Source organism: Phyllobates terribilis, unplaced genomic scaffold (genome assembly GCF_046119375.1).
Source record: "Phyllobates terribilis strain yellow unplaced genomic scaffold, ASM4611937v1 Scaffold_9__5_contigs__length_417890890, whole genome shotgun sequence".
NCBI lineage: Eukaryota > Metazoa > Chordata > Amphibia > Anura > Dendrobatidae > Phyllobates > Phyllobates terribilis.
This window is the reverse complement of record NW_027362769.1, coordinates 160,828,878-160,850,671: the sequence shown is the minus strand read 5'-3', so window position 1 is coordinate 160,850,671 and position 21,794 is coordinate 160,828,878. Positions and strand designations below refer to the sequence as shown.

At 41.0% G+C, this 21,794-nt stretch overlaps 1 protein-coding gene across 5 annotated transcripts in view; it reads right to left on the bottom strand.

The window, feature by feature from the left end:
* LRP1B (LDL receptor related protein 1B) overlaps window positions 1-21,794 on the bottom strand; it is a 2,071,868-nt gene that overhangs the window by 59,031 nt on the left and 1,991,043 nt on the right. For all 5 annotated transcript variants that reach the window (XM_073647246.1, XM_073647248.1, XM_073647249.1 and 2 more), the window contains exons 77-83: window positions 21,518-21,759; window positions 19,044-19,267; window positions 17,720-17,826; window positions 9,858-9,974; window positions 6,234-6,407; window positions 4,488-4,613; window positions 3,072-3,236 (exon numbers count right to left, since the gene is read on the bottom strand). In XM_073647246.1, the coding sequence (XP_073503347.1) occupies window positions 3,072-3,236; window positions 4,488-4,613; window positions 6,234-6,407; window positions 9,858-9,974; window positions 17,720-17,826; window positions 19,044-19,267; window positions 21,518-21,759 (1,155 nt within the window). The remainder of the gene's footprint in view (window positions 1-3,071; window positions 3,237-4,487; window positions 4,614-6,233; window positions 6,408-9,857; window positions 9,975-17,719; window positions 17,827-19,043; window positions 19,268-21,517; window positions 21,760-21,794) is intronic.

The following is a 21,794-nucleotide window of genomic DNA, read 5'->3' as shown; positions in this document are numbered from 1 at the left end:
AAACACTTAATTTGCAGCAAATCAATCACAAATATAGCAAAGCCATCAATTTCCCTGAATACACGCGTCTATGTGTAATACTCTAAGGTCTTTTGGTTCTATATTGGGCATTTTTCTTAAAGTCTTTAACTCAAACATAGCCTTAGTAATGTCCAAGTAACTTCAGCTAATATGGCTCTGTGTAAATGGATGGTAGCTGTTTTTGAACGCTGTCCTGTCACACACTATCTGCAATGTTTATTCAGTGTTTTCTCTAGCTTCTCACTCAAAATTCAGTACAAAATGACTGCTGCATTCCCTGCTTTGGCTTTTATATAGACTACAACAGTCCCTCCTGATTAGCTGTGCATTAATATGTGATGTCACAGCTACAAGACATTATGGGAAAGCTCACACAACTGCAACGGACATCATGTGAGTCTTTCTCTGGCTTAAGTAAGCTTCTGCTTTGTGGGCATGTTTTGTGCAAATCAAATTAATTCCCTTAATTCCACAGCCCTTTACAGACATTATCATCCCTGTCTCCATTGGGGCTCACAATCTAGATTCCCTATCAGTATGTTGGAGTGTGGGAGGAAACCCGAGAACCCGGAGGAAACCCACGCAAACACAGGGAGAACATACAAACTCCTTGCAGATCTTGTCCTTGGTGGGATTTGAACCCAGGACACCAGAGCTGTAGTACTAACCACTGAGCCACTGTGCAACCGTATGTATAGTTCAGTGCTAACCACTGAGCCACCATGCTGCCCAAATTCAAAGGATCCTAAAATTTGACATGCATCAAGAGGAAAGGAGAATGCGGACATATCTGTGCTATGTAGGACTAGAGTGAATACTGCTGAAATATCTCACTGAATAAAGTTTTCTTAATACTCAAGCAATGCGGTATCAAAGAGCTCTGCCAGCCTCCAATGTATCTGATATGAAAGCCCCCATTATTTTTCAGATCTTTCAGGAGACACAGTATCTTGAAGGCTACGTGTACGGGGAGTGAATCTATATTCTTGTATTGTTGATTAATCACTGATGAATTGTGGCTGACAAGTTTATAATCTTGTTCACCTCCAGCCTCGTTATATTCATGGGCCAGAGGCGACAGAAGTGTAAACATAATTATTCACTTACTCAAACGCAAATTGATTTTTGTATTATTAACATTCAATCTCCTATTCTCTTTACCAATCGGGGTCTGTGATGTGTAAATGATTATGTTACAGGCGTAAATTCATATTCATGGTAAAACAGAGTCACTTTTTATAGCCAATTTGTGCTTCATTGGTATAAAGGAGATAAAAAAAAAAACGATACATTTTTTTTTTTTCACACGTACTGTAAATGATGCATTTTTTGCACCGAAAATCTGCTGCGTTTAACTGTCCAAGAAAAGTGGATGTGATTGAATGAAAACTCGCTCTCATTGTGCGTCTACAAATGTTCAACTGTATTTTTTCTCTATTGACTTTTGGGAGCCTGAAAAAAAAATCGCATGTAAAAAATGCATACGAAGGGAACGAGCAACAGATTAACTTTAAGGGCCATATTTTCGGTCCGAGTGCAATCCGACAAAACATCAGATCGTACCCCGACCAATGTTTTGCTATAGGGTCGTGCACATGTTCGATTTTCCTTTCTCGTACTGAGCTGGTCCAAGGAAAATAATCGCAGTATGCCTGAGTTTGATACGATATTCAGATCGCATTCGGTCATGCAAGTCAATGATGCGTGGAAATCATCGGACAGCACTTGGTTGACATCTGAGTGCTGTCCTAATTCTGCGCGCTGACACAATGGAGAAGATGGAGAAATTTTTTTCTCCATCTTCTTATCTGAGAAAATCATATCACACTCTGATCAATCTTTGATCAGAGTGTGATATGCATAGTTGACCCAATTCTCTCAAATTAGAGAATATACACTTGTGTGCCCTTAACCCTAGACTAATGGAGGATCTGTAATCCCTGATCATAGATATATTATACCGGGTGTAGAGGTGAAAGGTGATTAACAATAAAGGAATCATCAAATGTCAGAGTTGGAAGGGACCTCCGGGGTCCTTGTGTCCAACCCCCTGCTCAATGCAGGATTCACTAAACCATCTCAGACAGATGTCTGTCCAGCCTCTTAAGACTTCCATTGAAGGAGAACTCACCAGCTATCGTGGGCGCCTGTTACACACAGAATCATGGACATTAAAGGGCGCTTGTCATTACCCAAAGGTGCCGAAAACATTTTATTGATTATTTTTTATGTGGAAAACGTTAAAATATATATATATATATACATATATATATGTATATATATATATATATATATATATATATATATATTTATATATGTGCATGGTCTTCTGCAAATCCAAATATCCAGTACTTATATGAGTCCCCGAGGGCATTAGGGCCAGAAAAAAAAGCAGCTTCAACATCTAAAGATATGTATCTACAGCGAGTCAATTGAAACATCTTCTAGCGTGCAGTCTCCATACTCCTTCACCGCTTGACACGGCATCTTGGTCCTGAGCGGCTGTATGGTAAGACACATGACATATCACTTGTTTAACAACACAGCCTCGAATCTCGTGGACCATGAAGCCCGACCAGTAGTATTAATAATGCATTATTCATGAAGTAAAGTCGCTGTCTGTTTGTGATTCATACGCCTGTCATAATTTGTCACCAGTGTGTTCTGCAGCAGTAAAAACAACCTCCCCGCCACCTGTTATCCTACTCCCTCAAAGTAATTCCCTCTTACTGTACATCTGGAGCAGGAGAAACTTCCACAGATTGGTAGATTAATGCACCGAGCTTCAGAGACATGGAAAATGTCTATTTATAACAATGCATCACTTAAAGAAAGATGGATAAGAACGGACTCGGAAAGTAAAGCCAAGTTTGCAACAATGGATGTCAAGTGCTCGTTTTCCCCCTTATAGTCGGCAAGAAAAAAATACTATCAGGGAAACAATTTGGATCAGTAATCGGGAGTGAATAACTCTGTGTACGTGAGAACAAGAAGCGAAGAGAATGCCACGAGTTTGGAGGAAGAAGTTGCGCTTAATTATAAATATTTACCTAGAGCAGACGCCGTACAAGTTCCTCCGTTCAGGCAGTAATTACTACAATGGTTCATTTCGCATCGTTCTCCTGAGAAACTGGGCCAGCAGTGGCATCTTAGATTGCCTTTCTCATTTATAATACATCTGCCTCCATTTTCACAAGTCAGTTTGCATAACTCGTCTACGGTGTAACCAAAAGAAAATGCATTGTGTCAAGTTCTGCGCAACATATGATACGGAAAGCTAGAGAAGACAACACATAAAATACACTGGGGTAGAAAAACTCTGATATGTATGAAGCTTTAAGGCTCGAAACACACATGCACTTTTTTTTGACGAAAGTGGATCCAACAGGAACGAGAAGGAAACATTCTTTCTTTAGATTTTCCATTCTTTTTTTTAATCTACTCTTTAAATTTAGTTTTCACTCAACTGCATCAAGTACTACGCCAAAAAATTCTACAGTAACTTCATGTGTGATTCCAACATCATAGAGCTGCTATATTACGTATTTACCAACATTGCTGTTTGGGAAATTTAAGTTTACACTAAGTTCTACACTGGAACTTCTCCATTCCCCCCGGGAACATCGACAAGGCAAAAATGCTCACATTGGGTAATGTTTACAGAATCTCCTTCCTTTCCAAAATTGTTTCCAAAAAATCTGGACGCTCCTGCTAAATTAGGGACTGTTGGCAACTATGATAGTATTCTTTTCTACAGTACTGTCTTTTGCCTTTGATTTTATACAGAGGCACACTGGGTTTCTTTAGGCTGGATTCTGAAATTAAGACACTCTCCATTGGAAGAGATAATCTAGGGGTCAGGACAAAATTATTCAGGAGATGTTACAGGGTAGAAGCACTAATATTTCAGAGCACTCATGATTCCATAGTATGGCGCAATATGGACTCCATTTGTCTTCATAAAGGCTATGTCCTCTATGGTGCCTATAAGGATACACAGGTATTTTAACTATTAATAAACATCATTTATTTTTTGTCCACACATGTCTTTTAAAGCTCTAGTTATAACATTTTATCTAAAGTAATAAAAAAAAAAAAAAAGAAAATAGGGAATAAAGTTATTGTTAATTATACGTTAATTTTTTTAATTTTTTTTAAATTCAATTCAGCCCTTTTTTAAGTTCTCGCTGTTTATGAAAAAGTTTGGTGAAAGTCAAAATAGCTGCCAAGATAACTCCCATCGAGGTTGTTTGATAGGTCTTTACTACGAACTCCTACTCTTTGTGTAAATGTGAATTGCAGACATGTTCATAATATTGACAAAAAAACTACTTATCTAATTCTTCTCCATCAGTTGTACCAAAAATTTCATTTTGCACTTGTATCTGTTCAGGGAAACTGATACAAGAACCAACAAGACTACATGGGAATTAATTACAGATAGTAATTAAAGCATTAACCCTAACCTGCATAATTTTGGTCTGAACATGATCCATTAATTAAAACTTTTCCTTCTGGACACCCACAGGTTGCCCCTGTGGGGTTGAGCAAACAGATGAAGTCACATTTTAAATCCAGACACGGATTCGGCACTGTCAGGAGAGAAAAAACACACAGTCAGTTATTATAAGAGATAGAATACCAGACAGGGTAAAGAAATGTTCCTAGCTATTTCCGAATCCAGCTTCTTTCTACCACAGATGAAGCAGACACTTTAAACCTCTTAAAAAGGATCGTTCACCAGTTTGAGCATGTTTACCTGGACATATAACTGGATAGTGACTAGTTTCTCTTCTCTTTTGCAAAGGTATTATCTTATAAAGTTTAGGTTATATTTTAAATGCCCAACACTAGGCGTTGCAATAGATTTGACTTTTGGGGCGTGTACTTTCTCCCCTCTATGACAATAACCAATCATAAGCTGGTAGCAACATACAATGGGAAAAAAGCACGCCCCCACACTAACATTAAATAGGCTTTCTCCTGTGTGAGGCATGTAATGATAGACAGTCGGCACAGATTATACACATGAATTTAGAGTTTTATAATGAAAGATCAGACCAGGAGGAGAAATAAGGAGATTTTCTTGATTGGAAATATTACAAACTTATGTGTACTATTGATTTAGAAAAAATGAATTAATTATGCCTCTGTGAGAAATTAGAAGCAGACATAGGTACAGTAGAAGTAGGCTTTTCCTCACCAACAGCAAAGGTTCAGTTCACTTTCCTAGTATCTAAATACCCTGTTCAAGACACAGTGACTTGATGGCTCCTCCTAGGTACCAAACACCTAAAACACTGCCCCCACTAGCAACAACTGTATATAGGAGCTTTACTATGGACTAATATAAAACAAAGTCACAATATATCCATTTGCATAAACTTTAATACCTTAAATATAATAAATCATTCTAAAAATACAGTTTCAGCTCTGATTGTTTTTTTAGAATGGCTGATTATGATGCAGAAGCTAAAGCTTCCTCTTGGAAGACATGCTATATGCTGCCAAGATATGTAATTAAAAAAAAGAGCCAGCCTGTGTATTACATGGATGGCTCATCAATAATAATTGTCCTTCCATGTAATACTTTCTTATTCCTGAGGAGGCGCTGCAGCAGAATGTAACATTTGCTATTAGGTTCATCCATAGATTACATCTGATTCCTGCAATTTACAATACTAAGAGGACGATTCATCAAAATGTTTTCTGGTGTAAAACATTTTGAAAATTCGCTAAAAGTTTGCCAAACTTTTGTGATTTTTCATAGGGTTTTATTACATGTCCTGGACAGCTCCGCCAAAGTGGACGATATGGGAAGTGACAGTGCTCACCTGACAAATTCATCAAAAGTTGTGGAACTTTAGTAACTTGGGATAGAATTGTAACTCCAGTCCCTGACTTGAGTAGCATTTCTGAGGATGTGCACGCGGCAAAGTAATTAAGTCCCATCACACCCCTTCATAAAGACTGCCGTGTGTAATACAAGTCTCAATAAATCGGCGCCTAAGACTGTATGCTGTTGTTTTATTTTTAAGGGAATCGTCTAAAAAAAAATTATTAGCAGCTATGGTCAGAAAATTTTGCAAACAAAAAATTTCATGGTGCCACTTGGTCTTTTAACCCCTGGCTTCATACCTGACGTGTAGCCTGTATATAATAACTATACAGATTAGCTCAGGTTTTTGCTTCCCTAACACAGCAATACTTACAATAAGGCTGCTTGTAGTGATGCGCAATTAAGACACTTTTTGCTTTTTCCACATTTAAGTTTAGATACTCCATGGCACCATTCCCAAACTTCTGTATCCTAAATGCACCATTTTTTAGACCAGCTCCATAAATATAATCCTCAAATATGTCGATTCTGTGAGGGTACATCAGTCCTTAGGGAGAAGAAGAGAAATAATTCAGCCATCAGAGCTGTTTATTAGGAACATAAAACCTGACGGGGCTCTGACCAGAGTATGATGTATGTGGATGTTTGCTAAAATGTTTTACAACTCGGCTGTCACTCCATTATGTTTTATAATCTCCCAAAGAACAACCTGCTTCAGATGTTGAGACCTCCAAGGTCTACATTTCTATATCCTCTTGTGTTTGTAGTACAGCAGTGTATCCATAATATAGAACTTACGGTAATTGAAAAATCTAAAAAATGTAAAAAATTCAGCCTATTCCAGTTTATCTAGCAAGATCTTGGCATTTTCCCTCTTTCATAAAAAGCAGGAAAAATAGGTCAAAACTTAATGTGACATGCAAGGAAAAAGTAACTCAAGTGCCAATGCTGGTGGTTCCTGCTTGTCCTGCTGTGATGACAAGCTGTTGATCATGCACATGACCACTGCAGCCAATCACTGGCTTCAGCAGTCACATGCAAGTCATACAGATGTCACAGTTGAAGCCCGTGATTGGCTGCAGGACAAACACATAGCATCAGAGCAGAAGCCAAGGTTTAAGTAATGGATAATTTTTCACTTTTTAACACTTCCTACTCTTGACTACATTTGGAAAAATTCTTCCCAATACTCTTTAATTAATATGCATTTAGCATTTCTGTTCCTTGTTATAACTCTCATTAACATTTGGTGTAAATTTTCATTCACTGTTGGCAAACAGAGGTCTTAAAATAGTAAGAAAATACAATCCAAAGTATATTAAAAAGTAATTAAAAGAAAAAAAATAAAATAGGCAAAATTCGATCAGTGTGGAAGCCCGTGATCTACGCCCCTGCAAGGCTTTCGGTATTACAGGAGAAAAGAAAGATGACACTGCTTCCAATTCAAAATCCAAGAATGTTTTAAAAATGTAAGTGCTTTATTATTAAAGTTAAAATATGTCAAGAAAAAGAAAATACATATAAAAAAACAAAAAACATACCAATAATCTGGAGGTGTGTGTGTGGGGGAACATGGAGAACTAATACCAATATCAGATGCGTTTCGAATGCAACCTGCGTTCTTAAACTTGGTTTGAAACCAAACCACTCAAGCCAAGTTTAAGAATGCAGGTTGCGTTAGAAATGCGTCTGGTATTGGTATTAGTTCAACATGTCCCCCCGCACACATCCGGATTGTCAATGTGTTATTTCATATATATTTTCTTTTTGTTGCCATATTTTAACTTTGACAGTAAAGTACTTACATTTTTAATACGTTCCTGGATTTTGAATTGAAAGCTGGATGATCTTTCTTTCCTCCTATATTAAAAAGTGACATAACTTTACTGTAATGCAACTGTCCTAACTAAAACTTCATAAGTGGGTGGGAACTTCCTGGTGTGATGAATGCTCTGAACCAAACATATGGCTCAATCTTCTGCCCACCCCCTCCAAAGATAATGTTCAATAGATAGTGCAGCTGCACCCCCCTCCTCCTTCTCTTCTACTTATTGCATTGCTCTGGAAAAATTCTGTGATGACTGAAGATACTTACAAGATTCACAGACATGGAAATAGGAAACAATAAGGAACTGTTAAGTAAGCAATATGGTAGACAGCAAATAGTATAATTGAATATTGACCAAAGACTTTTTTTTATAGTAGACAACTAGGACAGCCCAATGAACCATTTCATATGATATTACCAGGTCAGAGAGGCAGAGCCTGTGCATATTTGGGTGTAGGATGTATTTTATTTCTAGTTTCATATGTCTGGTCACCCCAGCAGTCACTGCTCAGCCATTGATCTACTGCAGTCTTCACATTTTCCACTTAGAGTGAATGTGAAGGCTGCTGTCACTTGATGCCTCCTAGATGTTGCTACCTGAAACTGGTGGGCGACACATAAGAGGGTGTAGAGGAGCGGTGTTGGTCCAGGAGGTGAAAATATTTTTTTTTATATACCACCCTGGGCACCACTAAGAATATCTTTTAACATAGTGAAAAACCCCTTTAAGGCCTTGTCATTTAAAAGAATGAGTAGACATGCTGTAGGCATGTCGGTAGGTATTAATGGGTTATTCCAAACTTGGTATAGTATCTTTGGTGATGCTCAAAAGAGAAGAAAGTGCAGCAGCATGAAATAAAGGCACATGCAAAACATCTCCGAAAAAATATGTAGAAATAATTATCTTTATTAACAATAAATTATGCACAAAAAAACAGATATATTTTAAAAATATCTAAAAAATACAACAAAAGTGTATATGGTGCCATGTAGGTAACTCATAATAATGCCGGCATGGTACCACATGGACCAATGAGATATAAATGGAACAACATCTTGCTCAGCTACGTGGTAGGAGAACTCCAGCTGAGAATGCCAATGTCGTTATTCCATTTATCTTATGTTTATCTGCATCGGTTCTTTGAGCACTCTTATGATTATTCACAGTGTCTGCCATAAAATAGTTATTAAGGTATCATTGGTGACAATTTGCAGACCACCAGGAACACATGGACGCCCTCCGATCCAGAGAAAAGTGTTTTAAAATGATCTGTTAGAATGTAGTGGTGGCTGTTGATGCGTGACACCACTCCATATATTGTCTATAAAGTAAAGATGAGCGTTCAGACAAAATTCAAATTTGCTTGTTTACATGGAATTTACTGGGAAATTTAGTTATTCTCTGCAAATTTAATGTCTCTCCAGACCCCAGATGATATTAAAAGTGATATATAAAAAAATCTAAAAAATCCTTATACTCACCTCATTGCTCTCCTCTCCAGCCCCACCGTTCCTTACCATCACTCATCCAGACTTCGTCAGTGATCACTGTCATTCACGCTGAAATCCCCATCAGAGCTGTAAGTCCCAACCTGAGAGGCAAGTGGGGTTCTGCTCAAGTGCAAGAAAGGACACGGCGTCATGATGTTGCAACGTGAACCGTGACCTTAAATGTGCATGTGCAGTACCCTTCCCAGCTACATCAGTGCCGGAAGTCACGGACTGGTGTGGAAAGGCTCAAGGATTTCTGCACGAGCAATGATGATCAAAAGATGCGCCGAGGACCTGACGAGTGATGGTGTGGAGTGGAAGAGCCAGAGAGGTGAGTGGCAAAGGGAGTATAAGGATTTAAAAAAAAACAACATTTTGACCGCCCTTTCTGAATCAGATCAATGGCAGCCTGCAGCCGCTATTTTAGCTGAATCCATGTTAAATCGAATTGCAAGAAATCTTGAAATTTTGGCAAGTGCGGATTTTTGCAAAATTCAAGTACAATTCAATTCCACTGGAAGAGTTGATATCATGAGGATAAGTCATAATTTGGCAAGTTGGGAATATCCTTTTCTCTGAGGTCAGGAGTTTTGATGGACAGTTCACAACAAGGCTTAAAGATGGTGAAGTCAAAATTTGGTTAATTTGAACATTTTTACTAATGCTGAGAGGACTTACCATGCTTACTTCTGACAACCATGGCTAAATCAGAACCATCTAACCGGATTGTGCCGATGACAGACAGTTCAAAGTCTGCCCAGTAAAGGCGTTGACCAAAATGATCGACAACGAGACCTAAATGAAAAAGAGATGGAAATTCATTTCTGAACTTTTGCAAACTTTTTTTTTTTTTAAAAAAGATGCTTTGTTTGTATCACATAGAATCAAAATAATTATTTAGAACAGAACCAATTTGGGGGAAAGAGAATGTTTTCCAAGTCACAGCGGTTTGCTTGCAATCCGTTAAGTTATGCACATTGCTCTACACTTGGCTGCATCATCCAAGCTTGTTGAGCAGCAAATTGCATTTGTTTTATTTTTCTGTTCAGAAAGAATTTTTCTTTTGATCTGTTGAAAATCCAGTGAACGGCGTGCTCTTAATAATAAAACACAAGCTGTTTGTATTCTCTGAGATTTCTACAATGGCTGGATGCGAAGCTGTGTGTTCAAAAACTTAAAAACGGCATACTTCCTGATAATGGCTTCATCCGAAACAAATTCTTCTGGATCAACTTGAAGCCTCGGCTTACAGGAAACAAAATAAACTGTTGGAAAGTATCAGAATATAATATTTTTATGCAAATGAAAAGTCAGAATTACTACTGTGCTTATCCATATTTGGGTGTTTAATCAGGGGATATTTTAAATATCCACCCCCCTTTCCAAAGGGAAACGGCCTCGGAATTGCACAGAAAGCCCTTTTTAAAGGCAAAGTAGCAGTGACACTGACAACATTGCAGTTCAACTTGACTCAAGATCAGTGCAAGACAAGTTATAAGGTATGTACATAGTGACTGCAGCAACAGAATAGTGAGCACAGCTCTGGAGTATAATACAGAATGTAACTCAGGATCAGTACAGGATCAGTAATGTAATGTATGTACAGAGTGACTGCACCAGCAGAATAGTGAGTGCTGCTCTGGAGTATAATACAGGATGTAACTCAGGATCAGTACAGGATCGGTAATGTAATGTATGCACACAGTGACTGCACCAGCAGAATAGTGAGTGCAGCTCTGGAGTATAATAAAGGATGTAACTCAGGATCAGTAATTTAATGTATGTACACAGTGACTGCACCAGCAGAATAGTGAGTGCAGCTCTGGAGTATAATACAGGATGTAACTCAGGATCAGTAATGTAATGTATGTACAGAGTGACAGCACCAGCAGAATAGTGAGTGCTGCTCTGGAGTATAATACAGGATGTAACTCAGGATCAGTACAGGATCGGTAATGTAATGTATGCACACAGTGACTGCACCAGCAGAATAGTGAGTGCAGCTCTGGAGTATAATAAAGGATGTAACTCAGGATCAGTAATTTAATGTATGTACACAGTGACTGCACAAGCAGAATATTGAGTGCAGCTCTGGAGTATAATACAGGATCAGTAATGTAATGTATGTACACAGTGACTGCACCAGCAGAATAGTGAGTGCAGCTCTGGAGTATAATAAAGGATGTAACTCAAGATCAGTACAGGATCAGTAATGTAATGTATGTACAAAGTGAATGCACCAGCAGAATAGTGAGTGCAGCTCTGGAGTATAATACAGGATGTAACTCAGGATCAGTAATGTAATGTATGTACACAGTGAATGCACCAGCAGAATAGTGAGTGCAGCTCTGGAGTATAATACAGGATGTAACTCAGGATCAGTAATGTAATGTATGTACACAGTGAATGCACCAGCAGAATAGTGAGTGCAGCTCTGGAGTATAATACAGGATGTAACTCAGGATCAGTAATGTAATTTATGTACACAGTGACTGCACCAGCAGAATAGTGAGTACAGCTCTGGAGTATAATACAGGATGTAAATCAGGATCAGTAATGTAATGTATGTACACAGTGACTGCACCAGCAGAATAGTGAGTACAGCTCTGGAGTATAATACAGGATGTAACTCAGGATCAGTACAGGATCAGTAATGTAATGTATGTACACAGTGACTGCACAAGCAGAATAGTGAGTGCAGCTCTGGAGTATAATACAGGATGTAACTCAAGATCAGTACAGGATCAGTAATGTAATGTATGTACACAGTGACTGCAGCAACAGAATAGTGAGCACAGCTCTGGAGTATAATACAGAATGTAACTCAGGATCAGTAATGTAATGTATGTACACAGTGACTGCACCAGCAGAATAGTGAGTGCAGCTCTGAGGTATAATACAGGATGTAACTCAAGATCAGTACAGGATCAGTAATGTAATGTATGTGCACAGTGACTGCACCAGCAGAATAGTGAGGGCAGCTCTGGAGTATAATACAGGATGTAACTCAAGATCAGTACAGGATCAGTAATGTAATGTATGTACACGGTGACTGCACCAGCAGAATAGTGAGTGCAGCTCTGGAGTATAATACAGGATGTAACTCAGGATCAGTATTGTAATGTATGTACACAGTGACTGCACCAGCAGAATAGTGAGTGCAGCTCTGGAGTATAGTACAGGATGTAACTCAGGATTAGTAATGTAACGTATGTACACAGTGACTGCACCAGCAGAATAGTGAGTGCAGCTCTGGAGTATAATGCAGGATGTAACTCAGGATCAGTAATGTAATGTATGTACACAGTGACTGCACCAGCAGAATAGTGAGTGCAGCTCTGGAGTTTAATACAGGATGTAACTCAGGATCAGTATAGGATCAGTAATGTAATGTATGTACACAGTGACTCCACCTGCAGAATAGTGAGTGCAGCTCTGGAGTATAATACAGGATGTAACTCAGGATCAGTAATGTAATGTATGTACACAGTGACTGCACCAGCAGAATAATGAGTGCTGCTCTGGAGTATAATACAGGATGTAACTCAGGATCAGCATAGGACCAGTAATGTAATGTATGTACACAGTGACTGCACCAGAAGAATAGTGAGTGCAGCTCTGGAGTTTAATACAGGATGTAACTCAGGATCAGTATAGGATCAGTAATGTAATGTATGTACACAGTGATTCCACCAGCAGAATAATGAGTGCTGCTCTGGAGTATAATACAGGATGTAACTCAGGATCAGCATAGGACCAGTAATGTACTGTATGTACACAGTGGCTGCACCAGAAGAATAGTGAGTGCAGCTCTGGAGTATAATACAGGATGTAACTCAGGATCAGTATAGGACCAGTAATGTAATGTATGTACACAGTGACTGCACCAGCAGAATAGTGAGTGCAGCTCTGATCAGCTGTTGCTCACTGTGGTGATTGAGGGTGTGGTGGCTGCTGAGCCTACTGTGTGCTCCTGAACTCTGAGAACCAACACCTCTCCACCTGGGGATCTGCTTTTTCTCCTACCCAGGGAGGGAGTGGGTTTGCTGGGATGAGTGATGGAGCCAAGTCCCAGGCTTCCGCTTCCCGAACCAGGCCGGCGGGGAGCAGGAGAAACCAGCAACAGGCCTGCACATTGGAGGACTCGGGGGTGAGACGCTCCACCAGGAGTCGCAGCAATGTGGCTCCTACTCCCCCCGGGACTGTGGAGACTCCTAGAAGCCACAAGGGTAAGACTGACAGCGTGCATGATGGCGCTACTTCCGGAGGAAAGCTGTGTGCTCACAGAGGTGAGGCTGACCTCACTGAGGAAGGTTGGGCGATTCAAAGTCCCCAGAAGTCTGTGTCCACCTATGCCTCCTGGGTCATGATCCACATCCGTGAGTATGAAGATGCAAGCAAGCTCGTCAGGGGGCTCCGGGAAGAGCTGCGCTGCACAAGCGCCAAAGCTGCAGGTGACTCCAAACCAAGGAAGGCTAAACTCCAGGCAGAGGTAAAGAGGCTGACCACTGAAATTAATGTGCTTGAACTAAAGAAAGCTGTCATCAGAGAGCAGAGTGGTCCTTTTAATGAAAAACTGATAAATGAAGACAGATTCAGAGAAATGGCAGATAACAGAGAGCAAAGGCAGATGGGGCTGCAGCCTGAGAGCCACGTGGATGATGAGAGTGATGATGACCAGCAGAGAGCCCCACCTGGCAGCCTCCAAAGTCACCCGCAGTCCACGTACAGCGAGCTCCCTGCAGGACAGGCGACAATGACATCCGGTAGCAGTTCTGCCAGCTCTGGGGAGGACAGTGACTGCAGCGGCCAGGGAGGAGCACTAATGGCGGAAATTAAGCTCCTGGAGTCCCCAGTGTGCCTCCAGAACTTCCATCTTGGTGACGATCTACCAGAGGAGGCACCTGGGGGCCAGAAAAAGGCTAAGAAGAACAAGCCAAAGCTGCAGGAAGCGGTAAGCTATGTATATGCCCCCCTCCCTGTACCCCCTGAGTTGGCTGCAGGGTCAGCTCGCTGTATAAGCCCCGTTGCCCAGCCCAGCCCGTTTTCTACTGTGGATCCGGTGCAAAGGTGCAGGGAGATTACACAGCGTGGTAGTGAGGCGCAGAGCTCCGTCTCTGCTTGTAGTAGCGGGGCGCAGCAGGAGGTGCATCAGCCAAGAGGCTGGACAGTGAGGGCGACTCGGCGGCGAGCGTTCGGTCAGGCCACAATGCTGTGGTGTGCTCCTCAGTGGGAGGGGGGAGCAGCCCGGTGTCGGGGGCAGCTCCGGTAGCCTCGGTGGCTCTGAATGCTGTTGCCGCTGATCACTTAGTTGAGGAGCGCCGGCAGTGTGAGGGGGCTGTCAGGGCTGAGCGTTTCGTGTTGGTGCTGCTGGTCAGGAAGATCCTAATGTTAAAGATCAGCGGTGCCTCACAACAGCTAAAGATTAGTGATGCATCGCTACAAATGCAAAACAACGGAAATTACAGACTGATGATGTGGAGGGCACACATAAGACCAGGGGTGAGGTCGCCTCCAGTTCTATGGATGTGACTGAGCCCCTTGTGCCTGATGATGCTGAGGTCAAAATGTCATCCACCTTTGTTACTGGTCCAGCAGAAATGAATGTGGTGGTGGGTGTGAATGAGGACAATTCATTGTCTAGTGGTCTGGTTGCTGGTTTGGTGGAGGGTGAGATGGAGATGGGTAATGGTGATGCTGCTGGAGCTGATGTATTTACTGGTCCGGTTGCCCTCCCGGGGGTGGCAACGCCTGTCCAGAGTTATGCCAGTGTCACCTCTGGGCAAATAGGGCATCCTCCTCCTCCTCGTCTCCAGGTTTTGGGGATGGCATGTTGCAACGGTGCCTTCTGCAGGCTCTAAAGAAGGGGGAGAGATCACTAATGGTAGAGGGTCGAGAGGTTGATCTATCCTTCTGGATAGAGAGGAATGGCCTCGGGGCGGGGGGAATAATACAGTGTGGTCCCTCCCAACAGCCGGGCCAGGCAGTGTGCGTAGGAATGTGGTCCGTAATCGGTGGAGGGGCAGTGATGCATGTCCTCCAAGGTCTAAAGTTGTGGAGCTCCTGCTGAGGATGGGCTTCAAGGCGATTAACATCTATGCCTTGATACATCCCTATTCCACGCCTGAGTTTGATGTCAGCTTTGTTCGACCGGAAGGGCTTGTTCTCTTCTGGACGAATTATGAGTTGGCAAAAAATGAGCCCGGCTGGCGAGCATTTGCCGTTCAGGCAGTTTCTCACCAAAACCAAATCAAGAAGATGACTCGTAACTAGTTGCTTTCTTGTTATGACATCATGGCGTGGCTTGGTCAGTATGGAGAGGTGGTGAAGATGCCAAAGAAAAACCTCGACGAGTGTGGAACAGAGGCCGCTATCTGCAGACCAGACATAACCTCAAGAGAAATGTGCTGTCTTCCAGGAGCAAAAATTAAAGATGTGTCTGACAGGATATCAAGACTCTTCAGACCTACAGATCACTACCCATTCCTGCTAATACATGTGGGGACAAATGACACCGCAAGAAAGGACCTGGAAACCATCTGCAGTGACTTTGAAGACTTAGGCAAGAAAGTGAAAGAATTGGGAGCGCAGGTGGTCTTCTCATCCATCCTCCCAGTGGATGGCCATGGAACAATGAGGTGGAATAAGATTCTACATGTGAACAACTGGCTACGTCGATGGTGCCGTCAACAAGGATTTGGATTTCTGGATCACGGAATGAATTACCTATACGATGGACTACTTGCTAGAGATGGGGTGCACCTTACGAAGACTGGAAAACATGTATTTGGAAGTCGCCTTGCTACACTCATCAGAAGAGCTTTAAACTAGAACAATGTGGGAAGGGAAGCAAAAGGCCAGAAAAAGCCATACAGCTGACAAATACTATTGAGATCTCTGCTACTGGAAGTGGAAAGGAAGAACAAAGACAAAAAAATCTAAATAATAAAAATATGGGAGGAAGAGAAACCAATCACAAACTAAAATGTTTTTATACAAATGCACAAAGCATGGGCAACAAACAAGGAGAATTGGAACTACTAATGCAGGAAAAGGAATATGATGTCATTGGAATCACTGAAACTTGGTGGGACGATACACCCACCAAGAATCAGTATAGGATAAGTAATGTAATGTATGTGCACAGTGACTGCACCAGCAGAATAGTGAGTGCAGCTCTGGGGTATAATACAGGATGTAACTCAGGATCAGTAATGTAATGTATGTACACAGTAACTGCACCAGCAGAATAGTGAGTGCAGCTCTGGAGTATAATACAGGATGTAACTCAGGATCAGTAATGTAATATATGTACACAGTGACTGCACCAGCAGAATAGTGAGTGCAGCTCTGAGGTATAATACAGGATGTAACTCAGAATCAGTATAGGATAAGTAATGTAATGTATGTACACAATGACTGCACCAGCAGAATAGTGAGTGCAGCTCTGAGGTATAATACAGGATGTATGAATAACTTGTAGCTCAGGGTCTCAATGTAATATCTGCAACAGTTACTCATGACTTTCACACTCAACTTTGAATTCTATGCTCTATTATGCGACTGAAGATCAATTGATCCCTTCAAAGGAGCGCTGCAACTTCCAGATTCATATCATTAACCTTACTTATAAAATCAACGTCTTTTTGCACCTGTTATAGTGGAATGCTTTCAATCTAATAAACACTTGTTTGGACTCTTTTTTCCTTCCTTGGTTAATAAATGCTCGGGTTTCTTTGTTCTCCTATCTGATGGTTTTGTCAGACCAAGTATTCCTCTGACTTCAGTCAATCAGCCTTCACACTATGAAACCAATAACCGGAAATCACTGTCAGCAAGAAAAGGCAATTGTCCTAATTCTAAGCTGCGCTTGATTTCAATTCTGTAAACTGCAGGTGACTACCCGTACTGTCAGTTTGGGGCCTATTTGCACCATAAGGGTCTACAATGCAATAACCATCAGCAGCAGACTTCAATGAAACATTTCCATTTTTTTAAGCCCAAGTCTACAGAATGAATCACAGTGCTCCTCATATTACCAGTATGAGAAATATGTCAATGGAGTATTGCTTTAGAAGAAACGCACTTCCATATACATAGGATTATTAGGGGAAAAAATCATCTATAAAGCCAAGACCCACTGCTTTAAAAATAGTTTAAATAATTACTTTATACAAATGGAATTTTTAACTTGGATAAGATGAGGGAACTGGAGCTGAGCCGAAACATTCACAGGTCCCTGGGTTTGCAACCCAAGTCGATAGTCCGTAACATCCGGAACAGAACCCTGTAAACCTCCTCCAAACATCCCCAACACCTTCAGATTAGTAGACAAGTCATAATATCATCGATACAGCATGACACATGCATGACATTGCACCAGACATACTATCCAGAAGGGGTACCAGGGCTGCCGGAAGGTAGAATGATCGCAGGACTACAGATGTGGCTGCTGGAAGAAGAGGATCCTGCAGAAGAGGAAGAAGAGGATCCTGCAAATCTTGTGTGCTCAACTCTACAGAGAGAACTACTGTAGATACCTGTTGGTCTTTGTAAGTTTTTCTGTATTATAACTCTTCTTAAAGTACCATCCATGGCCGCCTCCTCGATATGTGACCGATCTCCAATGACCGTCCAGTACATCATCCTGGTAGAGGGTGGAGAAGCAAATAACATGACACCATGAGAATGGATAGATGAACTATGAATTAGATTAATAGATACAACCAAAACATATCTTGAGAAATAATGGGTGCTACAGACCAGCATAAAATACTGTAGATCCAATAAAAAAAGAAAAAACATCACTCCTCAGGAGCCTTTGGTGCTGCAAAAAGGACTTTTATTCACTATCTCCCATCTTTCATGGGCAAAAAAAGGCAGCTGTTTTACAGAGAAGCTATGAAGTGCTATTTTCTTATTGGATATAGTTAGTACGAGACAGTGAGGGGAATCAAATGCGAGGGCTGTTACGTGTCCCCCAGGATGCGCATAGAAGCATATTGAACCCACTGGAGTGCATTGTGATTACAGCAACGCCTGTGGTTATAATGCCAAATAGAAGAGAGAATGGATTTGGTCAAACTATGTGACCAAGTCAGATTTAAGAAAACCTGATATGGGCTTTTATTTTTGGAGAGATCTATAGGATTGGTTGTGGGATAGATCTCTCCCTCTACTCCAGGTTTTGGGAGTAGTCCATGTCCATGAAACCTATTTATACTTTCAGTTGGGCTTTGGGTGTGTCAGTTTCTGCATTACATTAGATAGTGAAAAGGCTTTTGTTTTTTTTAAAGTGAAAGCTGTCACTGTACTTTTTGGGTATGTTCACACATGTAGATAGCTTCCAAATTTTCTGTCCTTATCTTTGGAAAATTCACAGTGCAGCCCCCAATCAGTCGGATACAGATTTTCACCACCATGCGTTTGGATAAGACACATGTTAAATTTGCACGCAATCCGGGACACAATCTGCAGCAAAATCCACATGTAACATTGATGTAGATTTGAGGCAAATTCCCGTTGTGTAGACTTTTCGTAGAAAGTAAAATCCCTTCTATATTCTCAGAATTAGTTGAGGATCTGGTGGTTAAACATTAGTGGGACATTCCCATCTTAAAAAGTTGTGGCCTTTTACTAGAATACGCCATAATTTTATGATTAGTATGGCCCTCACCGATCCAGAGAATGAGGGAAATGCAGCACTCTAGCTCCGTCACTGTTCTTTCTTACACAACATTGCCTCCGTTATCTGCTGTGCATGGAACTACCCCAAATGAATGGCGCTCCCGGTGGCCTGGAGTGACAAAACCAACCTGCTATATTGGAATGGCTTGGTGTATTTGATATCAATGTACAACCTACCCTTTTTTAGGATTTACAGCAATTGCATAAGGCTCTCCTGCAATGTTGGTGAGAAGTCGTGTACAGTTTTGTCCATTTATTTGACCAACATTTATGGAATATCTCAAGCTTGCCCAGTGAGTGGTGTAATAACTGAACCAATGCATGCGGGAGTGGTCCGTCCAGTAGATGTTTCCTGCTACCCAGTCCACAGCGATATCCCGGGGTCTTTTAAATTCAGAACACTGAAAGGCAAATCACTCAATTATAGTTGTTATACATTATGTGGGAAGACAACTCTTATACTCTCCTAGTGAAGTCAATGCAAGGCTTTACCAAGAAGTCTAGAAACTAAGGGCTTGATAACACATTCATTAACTAAGATGAGCAAATCTACCAAAATCCATGCCATGGAGATTCATTTGAAAAGACCACCAGATTAAATTCATTCCAAATCAAATCTGCCAAGAAAATAGGTATATTATGCTCATAGGTCTCTCCAGACCTCAAAGCATAATAAATGGAGGGGAGAGATTGAAAAAAATATAAGGTTATACTCAATTGTCCTAGGTCCTTCCATCACTTGTCCTGCTGATGCAAATCCTCTCCTGGTTTTCCTCTCTGGATCATTCTTCAGATCAATCTTCTATGTGGATTTTTTTGGTGCTGACTTGGCCTCCTATGGTCACATGGGATGTGATGTATACCATTGACCATATGAGACCTAGTCAGCGCTGGAAGATCCCAACCATTGACTGATCTGAAAGCCCACCCTGACTAAAACGAAGCAAGCAAAGGACCAAGAGGGGAGCTGCATTGGTAGGACAGATGAGTAGCAGGCCTAAGACAGACAAGTATAATCTTTTGTCATTTTTAACCCCATTGCAGCCCTCAAAATAATCCTGAAAAATGTCGGCAAGTGCCCGATATTTTGTCAGGTTCGTGCAAATTGAATTTAGAATTTTTTAAAATCTGTCGTATCTGAAGTTTTTGTGAAATTCATATTTGAAATATGAATATATACAAATCAATTTGCTCATCTCTACTACTTACCACCACTGCTTTCCACAAAATTGAGACTCCCCATAGTCCTGACCATCAATTGTCCAAGACTGCCTGGGAACATCCCCAAACAAGATCCCATTTTTGGGGTGGGATTAAAATAAACCCAGCCCTTTAGAGTTGAAGGTCTTTTGGTAGCTTTGTGAATGCCAGTTTAACTTAGGTTTGGGCTTTTTTTGCTTTGCATTTTTATCCACAATTGGCACTGAATCCCCCAAATTGCAGAATACTTTCTTTCAGAGATTTTGGGCTTGACCCACATATATTAAAAAGTGCAGAAAAATGAACAAGATCTTAGGTGGAAAGCATTTGTTTATTGCACTTTATATTCATTTGGATTATTCTGGATCAGAATCAGAATGTGGAGGCTTTTTACTAGGAAAGACTTGGCAATGTCAGCGAGGTTTCAAAGAACCCTATAAAAAAAGCAGATGGGCATAACCAAAACTAGCAAGACACACGTTACCAGCTATGTAAAATCCATTGAGTCCCCTAATCAGACTAGTAAAAATAATATTTTTTTCTATTACTATTTATACAATTGAATACAATTTTCATTAACATTTTTGCCCTACTGCTTTGTCACAAGACTCCTAATAAATGGATCCTGTCTCATATCAGAAGAGCTGAAGCGGGCCATACATCTTAGACAGTTGTAAGCTGAACTTCTCACACACACGAATATTTGACTCGGCTTTCAAAGCGCAGTTGATAGAAAGACCCTGCCAGATTTATCTGTCAACGACTTATACTCACTAGAAACAAAAGAATCGGATGTTGGATGTTGAATTCTCAACTGCCTGAACCAAGTCCCCCTGGGAGATTAAAGAGTTCCTGGTACATGTCAGATGGTCGGTCCATCCCACCAAAATCTTTGGTTCATCGTCTGTTTTGGGGGGCCTTATGAGGTATTTCCCAAGATAGTAAGTTATGGCTTATCCCATGGATACTGCCTATCCAACTATGATCCAAAGTATGGGGGTCTGGAACCTGGGAACTGAATTTGGTAGAGCTTAGTTTTGATTGGTGCACATGCTCAACCTATTCAATGTCTTTGGGACTACCAAGAATAGCTGAATACAGCTATCCATTATTTCTGGAAGTCCCATATATAATATATGGCCCAGAAACCAAGCATGTACACCTGTGAACCTTTCAATATGAGGCTCTGCGAAGCCTCGCTGTCGTGATCACCTGGAATTTCAGAAGTCAGATCGCCAGTGATCAGAAAGTTATTTCCTATCCTTAGAAATAACCCTTTAGGGGTTATCACATTGGTCCTGGACCAGGGAAGATGGGCACGGGTCACTTATACAAAGGAATAAAAAATGTAATACTTAGGCAAAATGACCTCTGACCATCACGTTTGGATCACAGCTGAATTATAAGGTTACTCTTATATTTCAAAACTGCCCTCTAAATAATTAACTTACAATTAATCCACTTCTGGTCTCTTTTCCTCCTCTGCCATGAAATGTGTTGTAGAAAATTCCTCCTGGGTTGAATTGCGTGCTCCATATAATCATGTTGCCTTGAAGATACATCTCCATTCCCGTGATCCGAGAGTTGTGTGGGATATGAGATATCTGCTGATGCTCTGTGCTGTAGCCAAAGGGATATCTGAAAGCGAGGACCTCAGTGTCATTGGCGACATAGAGTATTTGTTCTTCTGAGTCTGAAATAATACCAGATATCATAGTTATACAATTA